General features: G+C 37.8%; 1 protein-coding gene across 2 annotated transcripts in view; it reads left to right on the plus strand.

Moving 5' to 3' along the window:
- The window catches only part of LOC137274263 (adenylate cyclase type 9-like), a 60,530-nt gene that overhangs the window by 22,914 nt on the left and 18,167 nt on the right, over positions 1 to 19,449 (plus strand). For both annotated transcript variants that reach the window (XM_067807369.1, XM_067807370.1), the window contains exons 2-3: positions 16,308 to 16,391; positions 18,645 to 18,772. In XM_067807369.1, coding sequence (XP_067663470.1) covers positions 16,308 to 16,391; positions 18,645 to 18,772 — 212 coding nt within the window. The remainder of the gene's footprint in view (positions 1 to 16,307; positions 16,392 to 18,644; positions 18,773 to 19,449) is intronic.

Consider the following 19,449-nt stretch of genomic DNA (forward strand, 5'->3'; position numbering starts at 1 on the left):
AGCTGTAGTCAATGCTTGTATGTTGTCTTGTTAATCCTAGGAGAAATAATATTTCTGATCAATTTAACCTTATGCTGGCAGTTGAAATAACATTTCTGTTTACAGTATTTTCAGTACAGTTTCCTCAAAGGGGATGCAAGCTGTTTCAAACTGTTCCTTTGTGTCAGAAAGGTTATTCAAGATCTTATTTCCTCACATAATTTTCTTTTCATTTCTGGACTGTGGAAAAAGCTTAAGAACAACAGCTTGCCTTGTGAAATTCTCAAAACATTATCATTATGAAATTGTGAAAGTTCAGTGATGTAGTGAGTGGCCTTGAAAGGTAGTAGGTGGCCATGATGAATATTCCAGTGCATCTAATGGACAGTGTGTTGCCAAACGCAGATCCTGAATTACGAGTTATGTATTCTTTGCAACAATAATCTTGGATTTCAGATGTTACGTGGAGGATTGGTAGCATGTCCATGACTTTGGGCTGAAATGTCATCCAAATAATTCATTGATGACATATGTTTCTTCAGGGAACCACTGCTTGTTTTTACCTAATCAGCCAACGATTCCAAATGGGGAAATCTTGTTCAGTTGGACATTTGTTATTTCAGGAGTGTTAATTAAGCCCACTATATGAGATGAGGGCTGTGTTGAATTGCAGTCGACTGACCTGCACAATTGTCTGCAGTAGTGCTGACAGATTAGTGCTTGTTAGTGATGATTTGAAGATTAGTGCTTGTTAGTGATGATTAGAAGTGTTTAGATGAGTCTTGTCAGGGTATCGTTTTTTGCTTTGTTTGTGCTAATTACCAATCTCACTTATCATTCCTCAGAATGGATTCTATCTCTAGGGAATGAAAACCGGCCTGAAACACAAAGAAACGAAAAAGGAAATCTGAAATAGGATCATCTTCTCTTTCTTGTCTTGCTGTTAAGCAGTAGTAGGCAGATTTTATAGAATTGATCACACATTTGTGGGATTATTATAGAAACTTTTCAGGCAGTGTAGGATTTTGTTCACACTTCTTCAAGGTAATGAATGATACTTTTGGGATGCCCAGAAATTTGATACTTTCTGGTCAGTGTTTTTGAGAAATCTTTTTGAGATTCAGAAGATAATTGCTACCATCACTGGACAGTGATATTTCAGTGCAGATGTTACGGTGATGCGATAGTCATGTTGCTATGGAGATGTTACAGTCAAGTTGCTATGAAAATCATGTTGCTATGGAGATGTAAGAAGACCATCATGTTGTTGCTATGGAAATGTTACAATGATGGAACTGTTATGTTTTTGCTATGGAAATATTTCTTACATGTAAAAGTCATGTCACTGTTAAGTTGTTACAGTTGTCTGCACATGGGACAGTCTTGTTGTCATGGAGACTATTCTGTCATGGGACAGCCATGTTGTTGCGATGGGAATGTGATCAGCCCATCATGCTGTTCCTATGGAGATTTAAAGCTGTGTACCTAAGAGTAGTAATAAACATGTGGAGACAACCCAGCCTACCTGTCACAATGCATAGCAGCTGTAATGCTGTGTCAGTAATCACACATTGATCCAACCCTGTCAAGATAAACAGTTATTCAGCTTGTACAAAGTGACTTTCCCTGTGACATTTCATGATTAAATATCACACTTGAGCTGTAATTCAGAGAAAAAGATCAGTTCTTGCATTGAGAAAGCTTATTAACATTCTCCTTTGGGGAAAAACAATTGCTACAATTTGCATTTTTGGAGAAAAATATTTTTTTGCATGTGAGACAAAAACATTTACGTCGTGCGATGGATCTGAAATTGGTGTTTGAAAGTGAATATGATTTGTGCGAACCAACTCAATTTGTTACAGAATTACCAAGGTGTCGATGGATATTCTTGTCTTACCTCAAAGCATTATTTTGCTAGCACACTGGGTTGAACCTAAAGGTATTGCTATGCTTGCCATCAGGGTTACGGAGAATGTGATGGCAACAAACTGATTAGATTGTCTCACAATTTGTATGCAGTCGTAACAGTAGATTTCTTTGAAATTCAATTGCAGTTCATGAAATTGAAATTTGATTGGTTTGAATTGAATACTGTAGCTGTCCGTCTGATTCTGTTACAGAAGTTTGGTGACTGTAAAGAAATAAGGTTTAAGGTTGTCAAATGGGAGTTGTTTGCAAGTGATTAATATGGGAATGATTTATGGCATGACATTCTGAAAGATAATGATTGAAAACCAGTTTTGAGGAAGACGGTAGCTTGACCTTCAATTCATTGGGGAAAATGAGGGAGGTTAAAGAGAATTTGATTCTATGGATATTTCTCGGCACCCAACAGCCATTCAGAAGGTCCTGTGAGCCTGTGTTAAGCCATTTCTTTAAAAAACTACCTTGGTTATTTTATCATTTGTTGCCATGGAACCAACTGATACATTTATGTTGCCATGGGGATTGTGTTTATGTAATCTTGCCATTTATTGAATTTCTACATGATGTATTTACAGAATGGTGTATGCATGAGTTGACAATTGATTCACCAGTCTTCTGCTGTTTATTTTGAGTCAATTCAAGAACTTTGAAATGAATCCAAGCATTGAATCATTAAGGGGACATGATGTTGATATGGTTATTCCTCATGATCAAAGGTGTATTAAGAACAAATATTGACCTCATGTCCTTAATGTAAATTTTCTTTGATGAAATTATTGTAGCCAGTAAAATGAGAGTGCTTTGACGATATATGTACTATCCATAGGATGATTGTAATGATCATGTGCAACCTTGTCCTTTCACTTAGTGTTTTGTAATCGTTATGGCAATTTCATTTTGATAATACACTCAGGATTATATAGATAGGTCTACTCTGTTTTTTGAAATGTGTACATGAGCATCATGTTTCGAACAAGGTTTGACCATTAAGGTTTGAGCCATTGTAGAGCAGTGAGCTGAAGCAAGGTTTGAGTATAGTTTAACACCGAGCACAAGAGGTTTGAGCACAAGAGGACTGGATGAAAGAGTTTGAGTGAGTTTTATGCTACACTTTGGATGGAAGAAGTGTAACTCGAATAAATCCTGTTAGTATTTTTTCTGTTAACTGGTAATTTCATGTTTATTTTGAGTTATCATTGCTTTTGTGATAGTTGGAAGTATGAGTGATTTTTAAAAATTTTGAACTAAACTTTCCTTTGTCTTGATAGCATGGCCAAAAGTTTAATAGGGAACAACTGAAGGCTTTTCTTTTAGGGAATAAAAGAAGATGTCAGTGATAAAGTTACAAGTGATCACAAGGATAAATATTCTTATTTATAAAATGTATTTTTTCAATTTACTTTATATTTTGAGTTTTTTGTATCACCTGCAACAACAAAGTTGTATAGGAAAGTAGATCTCCGAAACTATTTGTGATAGCTTTACCAGACTATGTACCAGACAAATGTGCCTTTTGGGGGTTAGACCCAGATATGAATTTTATGTATTTTATTTTTTTGGGGGGGGGGTTCCATGGAAACACGACTTAAGCTGTGGTGACTATGAGGATGATATTGTTTTTTCGGAGCAAATCTCCTTGACTATACATGCTAGCTTCATGAAACTTGGTACACATGTCAAACATGATGCCTAGATGTGCCTTTTGGGCATTAGACCCAGATATGAAATTTGTTTTTGGTGGTTTCCATGGAAACATGATTTATGCTGTGAGTTGGAGGGTGTCATCTTGTCTGGAGCAGATCTTCCAAACTATACACGCGAGCTTAATAAAATGTGGTACACATATCCCCATATACTGAGCATGATCCCTAGATGTGCCTTTTGAGGATTAGACCCAGATATGAGTTTTATTTTTTGTGGTTACCATGGAAACATGACTTTGTCTGTCGGTTTGAGGATGTTATATTGTCCAGAGCAGATCTCCCAAATGTTTTGCTTTATCAGACTTGGTACACATGTTTGCCATGTTCATCATGATCTCTAGATGTGCCTTTTATGGGTTTCACGAGTGTGTGGAATGTATTTTTTATAGTGTCCATGAAAACAAGTTTGACTTTGAAATTGGTGGTTGTGCTCTTTTCTAGAGCAGAACTTTAAAACCATTCTCTATTTCTTCACCAAATTTAGCTAATAGATAGGTCAGGTGGTATAGTGGTGCCTTTGGGTAGGTTTGGATTTCTGAATAAGATGTATTTTTGCATTTCCAGGGCAAGAAGATGACCTCAGCTGCATTTGGTGGTAGTATTCTTTTCATGCGCAGAACTGTAAAACCTTACAACATTCTCCTTCCACATTCCTTCCACCAAAACTTTGACATACTGTAATAATGATTAGTAGACCTATTCATGAAGAATATTTTACGTTGCAGGGGATATTGATGACTTTGACCTCTTGTTGAACATTGTGAAAAATTGTATTCATGCATCATGTATGTTGTATTGTGTACCAACTGCATTGTATAGTATTTGTCCATAGTTGTTCTTTGTAATATGAACAGAAATAGATAGCCATCTTGAATGTCATGTTCAGAAATTGTGCATTTTGTTAGTGATTTTGAGATAAATATATCCGTTAATGTTTTCTGGTTTCCGTAAAATATATTTGTATGTTTACCTAGAGCACTGTGTTTTAGGTTTTGCATTCATCTGTTTTAAGCCTCAAATGTCCTAAAACAAAAACACTGGTTTATATCACTGGTCAGGAAACAATTGATCAAAGCACCATGTTTTATTACATCCAAACCATAACCAATATTTTCAGATACCATTATTTTCTATTTATTTTATCAGAGGTCGTCTTATAATCATGGCGAAAAACACAGTCACTAGAAGTGGTTGCTTCTGGTCAATATTCCCCATGTAAACAGGATGAGGCTGTGGCTTCACTGTGCTGTACATGATATACAGGGCTGCTGTGATACCAGCCTATTTGTCAAATATGGACACTGAAGTTCCTAGCTGGCTGATTGAAACATGACAATCTCCATAAATAGTCAATAATGGTACACAAATGTTGCAAGAATATGCAGCCAGCAGTCGATACATTTCCAAGATCAAACATTGATTTGTGGAGAGTTTTCTGGGCTGAAGAATGTGCAATTTGGGCAGCAATTCCCAGGAACTCCTCTTGTCCCAAATGTGACAACACAAGTGCTGTAATAAATCAATTTTAAATTGGATTGAGCTTCTGTTAAAAAAATGTTTTGTATAATTTTATATTAGCCGCAGGCTCGCTGTTCCTTGGGAACTTGGAATTATGAAGTGCAAATAGATTGCTTCTGAACAATGAGCTATCTGTTTTGTGGAGGAATGTGTGTTTTTGTTATTTTATTCAATCGAAGGGATGCTGGTGGTTGCAGAACTTGTCAGCATTTTTTTCATGGGTTTCTTTGATAAGAGGTGTTTAGGTAGGATAGTGGTTATTGTGTTTCCTCTGGTGAGTTTGATTCTCCATGTGGGTCAAACAATGTCAACATTTGAACTTGAATAGGGTGGTCACATTGGCATTGATTGCTTGCTTTGTGTCTAATACTCACGGTTCATGAGGAATGGGTAGAGTAGCCTGGTGGTTAAAGCGTTCGCTTGTCACCGGGGTTCAATTTCCACATACATTAAAAATGTGAAGGCCATTTTTCTTGTCCCCTGCTGTGATAGCTGGAATTTTGCTGATAGCTCTGACTGTTCATGAGAGCTGTAGTATTGCCTAGACTCCATTGTTGATCTGCTGTCCTGGTGGAGCTGGAACATTTCTCTCTACAGCATCAAACATCGTATATCTACTGACCATGTATAGCTGTAGTCAGACAGTCTGTAAATTATTCAGTGTTGATCAGCAGAGTTCTCTCCAGGACGTAATGGAAATGGGCTGAAGGCCCTCTCCTACCTGCTGGGAACTGGGTACCAGTCCACAATGCATTTGTAGAGCTATGTTTGTGGAGTTGCGACATTTGACATTCATAAGCCCATGGCTAATTATGGAACTTTGACAGATTGTAACCTTCCTAATGTGATTTTGCGACCCTGATTTAGTTCTTCTTCTGGATCCTAAAACCTAAGGGCACATGTTCATAGTCTGATCAATATTGCTTATTCTAGAAGGGTCTGCTGGTCATATTAAATGTACCATTTCATATTTCAGTGGGTGCATGGCACTAGAGCATGGTTACAGAGATCCCTATACCAATGATGCTTTAAAAACGTGTGAAAACATGAACAGTGATGAAGGAAAAACCAAGTTCTGTGGATAATCAGCTTAACACTATCTGTAGGTCTTGGTTTCCTTCATGTTTACAACTTCTAAAATGCCTCTCAAAGAACATGAACAAGTGATGATTGATTCATATCCACAAAGCTTAACCACTGATTGTGGGATACCTTTTACAGGGGACATGTTCTGAATCCACACTGTGGGTATGTGTGCCTTCTTCACGTCATCATCCTTCTCCCTTGTCAACAAGGGCTAAGTGTGTGCACTATTTGTAGACCTGTAGACCACAACAAACTCATTTAACAAACTGCAGCATGCTTCACCTTGAGGTACAAGTGTGACTAAGATGGGTAATGCTGGAGATGGAATATAGATCTCTGAGGACATATACATGGTTTTGTTACAATAAACATGCTTCAATCTAATCTGCTAGCCAGTGGCTAGTAAAAATCAAATCGGGCCAGTAATTTCCCCAGTCACCATGGTCACTGGCCGAACTGCCTGCTGATTGTTCATGCGGTCATTTTTTTTTCTCAGAGTGTTTCTCTATTTTTTTAGTCTTTTTCTTAGTTTCTACATTTAAATTAGTGTATTATTTTGTCGTTTGTAAGTTTCAGGTGGCTAGCCCGACTGGCAAGTGGAATTTGGAATAATATTGCGAACACTCTACTTACTGGACAGCCTAACACTTATCACCATCAATCAATATGATTTAACTCTATATATAATTCAAATTTGAAGATGTTCAACTGATTTGGATTATTTTGCACAAACACCAGTACCTAATGTAATAAGAAGGTTGCTATTATCAGTTTCAAAATCAATAGCTACTTTTAATTTGATGTCTTATAGTGGCATTTAGAAATTGTATATATGACGAAGATCTTTCTAGATAAGTCTTCTTTTTAATTCTTTGAAACACAACATTTCATTCAGTTCACCTGATTATGGGGGTCTGAAATTACCCCGAAACATTGTCAAAATCCAAATGTGGGGGGCAAACAATTTACAAAGATAATAGATTTTCATCTAACAATTTCTCTCTTTTTTCAGGTATGTGCCTCTAAGTCTGAATTCTAAAGAATTATAATGTGTACTTTTGAATCAGTTTGAAATCAGAAATCATTTTCATTACATTCATTACCTATACCATTCAATTGTGTAGTTTTGATTAATTACATGATTGCATCAGAAGCGACGCAGTATTTGTTTTTTATGCATATTTTCACTTCACACTGTGTCATATACGCAGGTTTTCTGCATCAACGGGAACCCTGCAGACCTTCATTTAGGGCTCTAGCTTTGCAGGGTTCAGGGACTGTGAGACAGACTGGTCTTGTGCTGTCTGAGCGTAGAAGCATTGCTGGTCTTGTATGTATACGTACTGTAGAGAGTATTGGTATTGCCATGGCACTGCCATGCACCACTGCCTCTACTTCTCGCATACACTAGCAGAAGTATTACCCCTGGTTAATGAGGCCAGATTTCTAGATCCTCCATGTGGAGCTACCATCTGTTTTATGTCTGATCGTCGACTGTAGCTTTAGTCTGTATGGAACGACCCAACACATTGATTGGCTAAGGAATGATAATGAAGACATTAACCTGCAGTATTCACCAAAGATCAAATGCATAGTCACTTTATAATTCGTCTTGATATGGGTACTTTTTATCACTCAGGTGTTAGATCCATGCCCATGTAAGTAAACAAGTAAAGAACTTGATTTAACCGCATAGGAGGGAAGATTAAAACACTGACTGATTTTATCCACCATAAATCAAATGCAGTGTCATTTTGTAATATGATACAGTTGTGGCACTCAACAGGTGCACCCGTCACTGGTTCTTTTGATGAATGTGGCATTGAACAACATTCAAACCAACCATATTTTTCAAAAGGCTCCATAGTCTGAATCACAGTCCCTGAAGTGCTAAAGCCCTAAACATAGCAAATCTAGATTAACACAGGTTCAGGATTTCCCATCTCAACAGGGCTCCTCCTCAGCTTCAATGTTTGTATTCAGAGACCCAAGTGCTAGTGGAAAGGTTGCAGTACAAGCCCAGAAGAATTTAGTCCCTCAAGCATATTAGTTTCTCTACAGCCTGCAGTGTAAAAGCCTTATATGAAGCCAGTTTAGATTTCCCCAGGTTGGGAAATCTCTGAATTTCTGGTCCCCCTGGGGCTCCTTTTCAGGTTAAATGGGTTTATTTACCACAGTCAAAATTACGTATATTCTGAGACTAAGCTTTAGCCTGACAGAAGAGTAGAATGTCCTTATGCTCTGTGCAGTGTGAGGACGGATCTGTTCAGGATAGGGAAGTATGTGCAGGGAGCCTTATCCATCATTACACATACATCATATCTTATCATTTCCACACAGGGAAGTAGTGAACGTCAGGAAAACATGCTGTCTAAACTCAGACTAAGCTGGTAAAAATAGACAGGCTGGTTTAATTATCCTGGCTGAACACCAGACAAGGCTGAAATGTGCTGAAACAGAACCAGTTTGATATGGCTGAATCAGGTCACTGAACTTTGTAATTAGTGAAATGCCTAACTGAAGGTTGAGCTAATGAGCTGAAACACTACTTCAGCGATCTGCATGGGTATGATCGGTTGAAACAAGTTCTAACTGATCTCCTGATTCAGGGCATGATGTTCTGAAATAATACCTACTTATCTGATTGGGGTATAGTGTGCTGAAATAGTGCCCCACTGATCTCCTGATTCAGGGGTGTAATGTTCTGAAACGAGGCCTATTTGGTCCCTAGAGTATGATGTGCTGAAATGATAGCCTAAATTGTCAAATTCTGGAGTATGGTGTGCTGAAACAAAGCCTAATGATGTGCTGAAACAATGCCAAATTTCATCTTCAGATTCTAGGGTGTGATGAATTGAAACGATGCCTTGCTAAAACATGCAGCAGTAAAGTTCACTCGGACAGGAACATGCTATGTAACTCCTCATGTCACAGTGAAAATCAGTTAAGGTTAAGTATGCAGCAGCCAAACTTCCACCTAGTTCTAGTTGAGCAGACCTCTCACCTGGCTCATCAATCTCGGATCTCATCATTCCACAGCAAGAGCAGAGGGTGAATATGTCCTAATGCTCTATTCACAGAGTGTAACTGGTACTATGCGCTTCTCTTTAAGGTGCACTGGAGGCCTACAGGAATGTATTCATAGTGATTAAAAAGTAGGGACCAATTTTATGAAAGAATGGCCAGACGTTCATGGCTTGAAGCTTGTAGGCTGCAATTTGAATTGAAGCCCAAATACTATTTCTGCTTTTGCTTCCATACATACACTGTCAAGACAAGACATACAAGCCAAACACTGGCTTTTTTCCCCACAAACATTTTTTTCAGTACATTAAGACATGTTTTTGTTGGGAGAGGATCAGAAATCTGAGACAATTTTCAAAACGTGTTTTTTTTTGCACTAATGATTTTGTTCAGAAGAATAGCCATGAAATTCGAGTGGCTAGTCTCATTCAAGGATTTGCAAATTGGCACAGATCTTCATTACAGTGCTGGAATTGCTATATTAATATTTCATTAACTTGCTTCTCCCAGAGAGATATTAGGCAGGCTGCCAGATAGCTGTTCTCAGATGACTGTATTGACACCATCTTGATTGTAACAACTTTCAGCTTGACAACTGCATTGCGCCCAGACGCTGAAAAATTATATTTTGACAGTTGCTCCAGTTTCCACAAAGAAGTATCCATGAATGCTTTTTTATTACCAGGGAAGGTCATGACTGCCATCGAAGAAGTCGCACCAAACACCAGTTGCGATTTCAGAAACTCTGTCCTACAAATTGAGATCCTTTCCTTTCTATTCCCATCACAGCAGATCAATCCTCTGCTGTTCTTGGCTTAAGATTTGTTGCAAAAGAACTGTTTTGGTTCAGAAAGTCAAATCAGTTACCAGCTGGAGCTAGATTTGTCTGTTTCATGATGAGATGTGTGCGATGTTGAGGGAGAGAGGTGATGTTGATGTCATCACTCTTGCTGGTGTTTTGTGTAACAATGATTGATTTTTTTCTCAGCTTGACTGTGCCTTGTACTACTGCGGTGTTCGTTCTATATTTGCCCTGCTTAGCATGGCAATGGGAAACAGAGGAGACAGCTGTTCCGTACATTTCTGTATTTTTACTTTTTTCTAAAATAACAGAATCATTAGATGCTTATGTAAGAACAAGTCCTAGTTTCAAGACAAGGGCTTTGATCATTAGGGCAGAATGTGTGTTTGTATTAAATTTTCAAAGAATGGATTTAAGGATTTAGAATGGGACCTTCATTTGGGTTATTTTTGCATGTCTAATTTTTTATAGACGACTACATTTTTGCCTGTGTCTTGTTCATCCTTAAGGGAGCCTTAGATGGATAAACTGATTTGCTTGTGACAAAAACGTTCTTATTCTGTTGTACTTTTAAAAGGATGCCAGTACATTTTTGTGAAGCGGCTGCAAAATTATTTAAAATGATGCCAAGAGCATAATGACGTTTAAACACGCATAGTTTCTCATCTTTCTGCAGACTAGTTCTGCGTTGGAATGTTACGTACTTAGACAGATACAAGTTAAACTATGTGTTGTAGATATTGTATGGCAACTGAATTTTGGATGCAGTTACCAAGCAACCAATGTCTGTCACAGGTGGCATATATACATGTACACTGAACTGGAGGTCTTTGATACTGAATAAAGAATCTTGAATCGTGAAAAAATCTTGTGAATCTTGTGAACTGGTTCATTATGTGGTATTTGACCCTGGCTTGGGATTTTCACTCATGCAATCAACCATTGGTTTGCGTATCCGGGTAAAACATGCACAAGAAGTTTCCAGTTGTACATTGAAAATTAACTGGTGTGTACCTGTTACACATTTAAAATGTTACATTCAAAATTTAAAGTATTGCTAGCGTGATGAAAAAGACATTGATTTATTATGAAGTTGTGCTGATAGTAGAGGACTAGTGTTGTACTGTCAGTACAGGATGATTGATTTTTTATGAAATCATTGACATTATATTTAATTTGGTCGATTAGGTATGATATAAGGCAGCACATACTTGCTTTCTAAACTTACCTCAATGACATATGCTTCTGAAGGTGAGTAAAATTACTGAAATACCCACATATTTGAAAGTATTCGTAAGACACAGTTCCATATAATACAGTTGGTACAGTACCCACTTGAGATAAATCTTATCTGGAGCTAGTATAGTAACATACAACTAGAAGGTAGAACTCAATTAATTACTTAGTAGAGCTGGAATTGACCTCTGGTATCGGGTTCAGAATCAGTTTCTAGGAACCTGTACTGGTTGTAGATCCTGAATGCATGGCATAATACCCCAGTTGTTGCTCAAAATATCAATCCCAGGATTGTCTGATCCAGACTGGACTATTCAGACCCTTGTGTCCTTGAGCTGAACATTGCTGAGTGGGGCTTTTTCCAACAAACAAATTTACAGACACACACACCCTATTAAGAGTTCGATTCTCCACATTGGTAATATGTGTGAAGCCCATTTCTGATGTCCAAGCCATGATATTAGTGAAATATTGCTAAAAGTGCCTTAAAACCTAACTCAGTCATTATAATAAGAGATTTGAGATGCCTTATAATTGGCTTCAAGTGTCACGTGGGGTATACCAGCAGAGGTCTGTTCCAAGTGTTGATGAACTGCTAAATGTATTCCTCATGTGCTAAGGTAATTGGGATTTATTGGAACTGAAAGACAAGTCTTGAGTCCACTTACTCCAAGTCTAGGTGGATCAGTTCTGTTAATTCACAGTCTGATTACTCGTCAGTAATAGGGAGATCGGGGTAATGAACACTTCATTCTAGCCACAAACATGTAACAGGACCGTTAAATAAATTACTCGATGTCCATTCCACCTGGCTTGGCACATTGACTACATTAGACTCCTGGCTTAATGCAGCCGTTGAACTGTTTCGACCCAGTGTTCATTTTGAATCGCCTGCTTTCAAATATTTACCGCAAGCAGTAGCCCATTGAATGTTTGAATAAAATATAGGCTTTACATCTGCAGGATCTGCATTAATCAACAGCTCTGCATGTGCTATAACCATGCTAAATTGTATAGTAGTCAAAAGAAGTTAAGGATCAACAGAGCCTTTTGTATTAATGTAGTTACTATGAAGCCAGTTATGGATGTGCGGTAACGTAACGCAATGTAATGTAACATAATGCGTTTTGATTGGCTATCACTATGCCAAATTTCATTCAGCTTAATAGAGGGTATGGATAACTACTTTTATACTGCTGTAGGTAGCATGAATACTTTGATTAATGTAACATCCCTCCCCCTTAATCAGGTGAATGAATGGTATGAGACAGAGAGCATATATGTGTCTAAGTACTTTTGTTCTTACATGTATGTGTGCATGTATGTGTCTGCATCACACCATTCATTCATCTGCTGAAGGAGCAAGGACATTCTCTGAAACATTGTGTTCTTTGCGCTAAAGAAGTTGACATCCATTAAAACTCTCTGCATAGGTGTGACCTGTGAAGGTCTCGGGGTAGAATAGGCCTTCAGTAACCCATGCGTGCCATAAAAGGCGACTGTGCTTGTCATGAGAGGCGACTAAAGGGATCGGATGGTCAGGTCCACTCACTTGGTTGACACATATAATCAGTTCCCAATTGCGCAGATCGATGCTCATGTTGTTGATTACTGGATTGTCTGGTCCAGACTCGATTATTTCAGGCCGCCGCCATATAGCTGGAATATTGCTGAGTGCGGTGTAAAACTAAAGTCACTCACTCACTCTTCATAGGTGTCTCACTTGTAAATAACACGGACTCATATTGCTCTCAGTCTACTGCCATGGCTTGACATCAGCCTCCTGCAATACCTCTGTCTGTTGGGAGCATGGATCTATGTATATGGGTAACTGTGTAAGTTTATGTTATAATGGAAATGGACGTTTCTTGACCAGCCAATGTTCCGTTGATGTCCAGCTGTCACAACATGATGTCAAGCTCCCGAAGTGGAATTGGAAAGGGAATGTTGGGCATATTATTACTCTCTCATTGATTCGGGCAGAATGAACTTCCATCAATTGAAAGGAACTTGTTACTAAGACAACCGACTCAGCAGGCTGTGAGGCGGACATGTATTGCATGGTGTGGAATGTTATTAAATCATGCTGCATGTGTAACTGCGTGACTTAAGACATCTTCCCCATAAGAGTTAGACACAAGACAGGCTTCCAGTTCCATTATTTGTGGGAATTGCATGGTTTTATGGTGTCTGTTGAATGTAATATTCAGGCAATGTACAGATGAAATTTAGTAGGGTAAATACTTGACATTATAGCAGAACTAATTTAGGGTTGAAATGATGCAATATTGAGATACAGGATGTAGTTTGTTACAGATATCATACATGCTGGATTTGGGAGCATGCAAGATGATCCAACTGGTGCATAGATAAAGAATAAACACTTCAGGACAATCATTTGAATTTTGGATTGATTGAAATCTCTTATAATTTTATGTAAGATTTACTCAACAGAAAATGGATGACTGTTGAACTGTGTCATATGACTATAAACTTCTAGCGCCTCACTAACAACTTAGGTTATCTGGGGCAATAATGAACTGTTTGTCGAACATGCTCTTGGTGTATGGAATTCACCTCTATAAAAGTACACATTATTTCTTCTTACTATTATCAACCCGTGAAGGTCCCGGGGTAGAAGAGGCCTTCAGCAACCCATGCTTGCCACAAGAGGTGACTAATGGGATCAGGTGGTCGGGCTCTCTTGGTTGACATATGTCATCGGTTCCCAATTGCGCAGATCGATGCTCATGTTGTTGGTCACTGGATTGTCTGGTCCAGACTCGATTATTCACAGACCGCCGCCATATAACTGGAATATTGCTGAGTGCGGCGTAAAACTAAACTCACTCACTCACTCACTCTTACTATTATCAAATGTTTTGTTTCTGATAGAAATACAGTTTATGTGTTGTGTTTGCTGATGGTAAACAAGTTGTAGAATCCAATTTTAGCATATAATCACCAAGACAATCAATAATAGTGATGCTCATGCTTTTGAACACTGGATTGTCTGATACAGACTCATTTTTTTACTGGTTGCTCCTATATTGCTGGAACATTGCTGAATGTGGTGTAAAAGTAGACTCACTCACTCTCAATCACTCACTCACTCACTCAGTGCTCAGATTTCCTGATCCAAAGGCATTATTTTGGCATAACAAATGAATTTCTTTTTGGAGATATTGTTCTAACTACATTTTAAGGAAAATTCTCTAAAAATTAAATGTTCAGCGTTTTGATTAAATGTGGATATGATAAACAGCTGTTTCCTCAAATATGTTTGTTATCACCTATAATATGTTTGTTATCACCTATAATATATTCTTTATCACCCGTAAGATATCGTTATCACCTTCATTTATCAGGTTCAGTGCAGCACAAGCCTGACAAAGCTGAAATACATGTGTTGTTTCTTGAGTTAAATCTGTGAAAAATATTTTCACGATTTAAACAGTATTTTGTTTCCCGAATGACATGTAATACACATTAAAGTATAATACATATTAAAGGAAAAGGGTACAGCAAACAGGCTGTAACAGCATAGTTAAATGCTTTCCCCCTAAACATAAACTTTAAACATGAGTTTATAAATACTTTTGAGGATTTGCAGAAAATGCTCATACAAAAGATTTTATAATTCAGTATTTTCAAACTATGGACAGCATATGGTACCACACTTTACAAAGAAATGGTTGGTATCATGCAAGAAATTGTAAGCAGATTTTTTTGTCAATTCATTATCGTATTGAGAGAAAATTTGCCCGCGTGTGACTGCGTTAATGATTAGTCTGTGTCCTTAAAGATATTCCAGGTCAAGAGTGTGGCTGTGTTTTGTGTAGAATGCAGTATGTTTCCAAGATTCAGTGAGTCAATACTGCTCATTTCCTTTGTCCCAAGGCGTTTTACCCACATGGTGACTCCTGCCATCTCCTTGTCTCTTCCCTGCTGAGCAGTACAAGGAAGGAGGTCCCTGGCTATATTTATCTTAAGACCAGATCGGGTTACAGACTGTGAGCTATTTATAGCCACATGACCTCATGCAGAGGCCTAGAATCTATTTGTGGTGCAAAGTTTGAGGAAGCATAGTTTCAGCTGGAGGAGGGGAAGAGAACTGGGGGGGATGAGATGTTTGGGTGTTGGTGTGTCCAGGTATTCTGGCAAGGTCAAGGTTACTATAGGAGAGTCATTGATACATGGTTCGGTAGGACTGCTGTGAAGGGGGCTCTCAAGAAGTTGTGAATGAAATATCTTGACATTATTATCCCCAGGTGTTACACCCATAGTATTTACTGTTCCAATTTCAAGTCATGCAATAAATCTATTGCTGTGTTTGCTTTCATTGGTGGATACTTTTGCTGTTACAACCATTAATGATAGATGTGATAATGCTGTCACAACTGTTATTCTGCAATACCGATGATGCAACAACTATTAGAGTGTGAATTCTGATACTGTGGTGTAAGTATGTTTCCCAAGCTCCCCCAAATGTCCAAAAACAAAATATTAAAATAAGAAAAAAATATGTTTAAGTTAACTTGAAGGTTGGGGAGAGTGGGAATCTACTAGCATAGTGATTAAAGCATTTGCTTGTCATGCTGAAATCATGGGTTTGATTCCTTTCATTGGTATAAGATGTGAAGCCCATCTCGTGTCGTGTCTCACTCTTCTGCCATGATATTGCTGGAATCTTTGCTGAAAGTGGAGTAATACGAAACTCATTCACTTGAAAGAATCCCAGTTTTGTTTCAACTTTAATGACATGTTGGCAGCAAATACTTTCAAACAGTAACTTGAACACTAACCTCATAATTTTTAACATATCTGTTTCATTATTTGCTTGTCATGAACTTTCAGTTTAATGACACCAAGATGGTATATACAATATGAATTGTACTTGGCATAAGCAGTTATCTATTCATCTCTGTTGTGTGATATATCTGATTGAGTGCTTGAACCAGTGAAACCAGAAAGGTTTATGATCCATTCAGTAATCATGTAGATACTGACTGTCCCTTTGTCTGTTCCAGATTTGAACACCAACAAGACTTTGATAGAGCACTATGACATCACCAAGTCCAGCTTCACCATCAGACACACCGAGGACCTCAATGGTAGGAATACTCAGAGCATGATAGTGACGGCGGGGTAGTCCAGCAGTTTAGACTTTATTCATCATGCTGAAAGCATGGGTTTGATTCTCCATATGGGTACAATGTACAAGGCCCATGACTGGTATCCCTTGCCATGGTATTTGTGGAATATTGCTAAAAGCGATGTAAAAGTAAACCCACTTGCCCATTCGGGACATGATGTTGTGCAATGTTCTGGGATGAAAATTATGTCAAATTATAATGATCTGTCTCTTGGTTGCAATAGTGTCACTGTGGGCAGTGATAATTGAATTGTCATTATTAGCAATTTGACTGTCACCTTGAACAGTTTTACTAGTCCTTAATAATTAATCTCTAGGATGTTATTAGTTGACAGTAGATATTACTTTCATTACATGTAGACGTTTGTGTTTAGATAATACCATAATGATCATTCATATTTTTTTACTATTAATGGTGAAACGAAATTCTGGAATTAGAATCAACAGATATGAGTCACTTCTGACATGTCCTTGATGAAATATGATTTGTCTATTATTTTATATTATTACATGTAGTTGAGTCACCTTTAATTGCTTAAAATGTGTATTCAGAATAGCCAGTGAATTCCTTGCATAGTGTCAACAGCAAGATCATTAGTATGACAACATAATGGTTTAATCAGTGAAAAGTCGGTTTAAGTCAGGGCTTATTTCAGGTTGTGATACCATCATACCTTGACAGAAGAGGTATTTCTTGGAACCTCTATCACTGGATTCGTTGTTTTTGTTTACTGGCTGAAGTTAGTGGGAATATTATGAATGGCAAGGTATATATAACAAGTAGACTTAAGTCATTGTACACATGCTGGGAATTGAACCAAAGGCATCTTCCCAGGATCAGCAGATGCTTTAACCATTAGGCCATCCCATTGTACACTAAATTTTCTGCCTAGTTGAGAATCCACATGGGATCATGTAGATAACGTCCCAGGTTCCAAATGCTTGTTATTAGCTCAACTTAATTAAGTGTGTGCAATGTGTTGGTCTGACCTCAGCTCAATTGTTGGCTGCCTTGATATATCATTTTCTCTGTATTGAGCAACTAGCGCCATTATAAAGAGCCACAGACCAATCTGTAGACCTGTCTGCAGGTAATTCCCATGAGCATGCCAGTACAAACCTGTGGAAGATAACATGATAGTCAATAGTTCCATTGATATTAGAGCTGTGTTGACACTCTCCTACATAATCTCTGAGGTCAGATTGAACTTAGTGTTAATGGTTTTCCTTCTAAGGCCAGACGAATTTTATTTCTTGTTTTATGGATTTTTGTCCTCAGAAAACCTAACAGCAAGAGAGAAAAAAATAAAAATAGAATTAAAATCAGCAATCAAAATAATATTCCTTCCAATTGCTCAAAGTATTTTACTTTTGGTAATATATGAAGTATGTATGGGACAAAAAACAATCTAAAAAAAATGTCTAGTAAGTTTACATTTTTGGCCAATGAAAACATTAGGATTTGATTTTTTGACCGGGAAAAAAATATTTTAATTTTTTTTTTATTCTTGGAAATATATGACAGAAGTATTCGTAAAGCAAGATATAAAATTGGACTAGCCAAATATTCAGATATTATCTTCTCTACATTAACTCGGTTGGGGTTGTTCAAAATGTGATGAAATTAGGTATATGTTTAGTTAATAGTGGAGAGCAGAACGTCAATTCTTTTGGGGTTTTTTGTTTTGTTTGTTTGTTTGTTTTTCTTTGAAATGTAAGTCTCTATAAAATGCAATTCCTGACTCGTTAACCAGAAACCAATGAAGCTGGAAATTTATGATGCTGACAGTGATGACACTGAATGTATTTACATGGTTTAATCTGAGGTCAAGTATGGTTACTGTTGATATTTACAGCCTTGCTCGGCAACTGCTGTTGAAATTGTTTTACAAACTGGTACATTTACCGATTATGATCTATTCGTGTGTTTCCGTAAACTGTTCTAATAAACACTTGCAGATCACTAATTTTTGTTAATTATAACTGTAATTTGTTATATGCGTTTCATCTAAAGTCTGCAGTGAGTATCCAGGAAATACACAGTTTGTTATGTCCTTGAGTTCATTATAAGGATAGTTTAGCATGAGTTTGATCTCAGTTTCATTCTTGCACTTGTGATTAACTGAAGAAACAACACATATATGTATTGCTGATCATTGTGATCCATTTATACCGTAATAACGTGTATTTCCACATGTGATGGTTGTTTTAGATATCCGGACCTACTTCATTCTGGGCCCAAAGAAGAAGGAAGGGACGAGCCCCGAGGCTGAACCTGCTCAGACATCCAACAGCACTGTCATTCCAATAGAAGATGGCAGCACCCCCGAGACAGAGAAGGTGGGAGGTTGTTACAAGGACGTGGGGTTTTACAGTTGTAGAAGTATTAGATACTGTCATGTTCTGTTTAGTGGTATAATGAAACCAAGCCATTAAAGGTGGCTCACTCGTCTATTTGATTCCAGGTTAGAATAGGCTTTTAGAAACCTATGCATGTAACAACACTTAAAGGATTTGATGGTCAAATTGAAGTACTTAAGCTGACAACACGCACATTTTTCATCAGTGAGGTATTATAAGCTATATATCTGAAAAGAGAGATTTTCAGTATCAGTTCCTCAATGTTTCCACGACCAAATGCACCAGCTTCACAAGACCAATCTGTCTTTGGCATGGTTCTGCCTGTCAGACTAACTCTCTAAATGTTGGTTGGTTGGCTGACAGACATCACACTATATTGCCTCGTCCTAGAAATAATCAAGTCTGCATCGAACAGTCCAGTGACCAACAGCATGAGCATCGATCTATATGGGATATGATATGATGACGTGTCAACCATGTCTGCCCACCCAATCCTGTTAAGTCTCTTGAGAAGCATGGTTTCCTGAACATCAATTCTAACCCAGATCATTACGGATCAACACTGAAAATAAAGAAGGTTCAGGAATACGTGGTTCCTTTTCAATTTACGCCAGCTGTTTGTTTCTATCAAAGTTTCATAGAACTGCGGTATTTTG

The sequence above is a fragment of the Haliotis asinina genome, chromosome 2 (genome assembly GCF_037392515.1).
Source record: "Haliotis asinina isolate JCU_RB_2024 chromosome 2, JCU_Hal_asi_v2, whole genome shotgun sequence".
NCBI classification, from domain to species: domain Eukaryota; kingdom Metazoa; phylum Mollusca; class Gastropoda; order Lepetellida; family Haliotidae; genus Haliotis; species Haliotis asinina.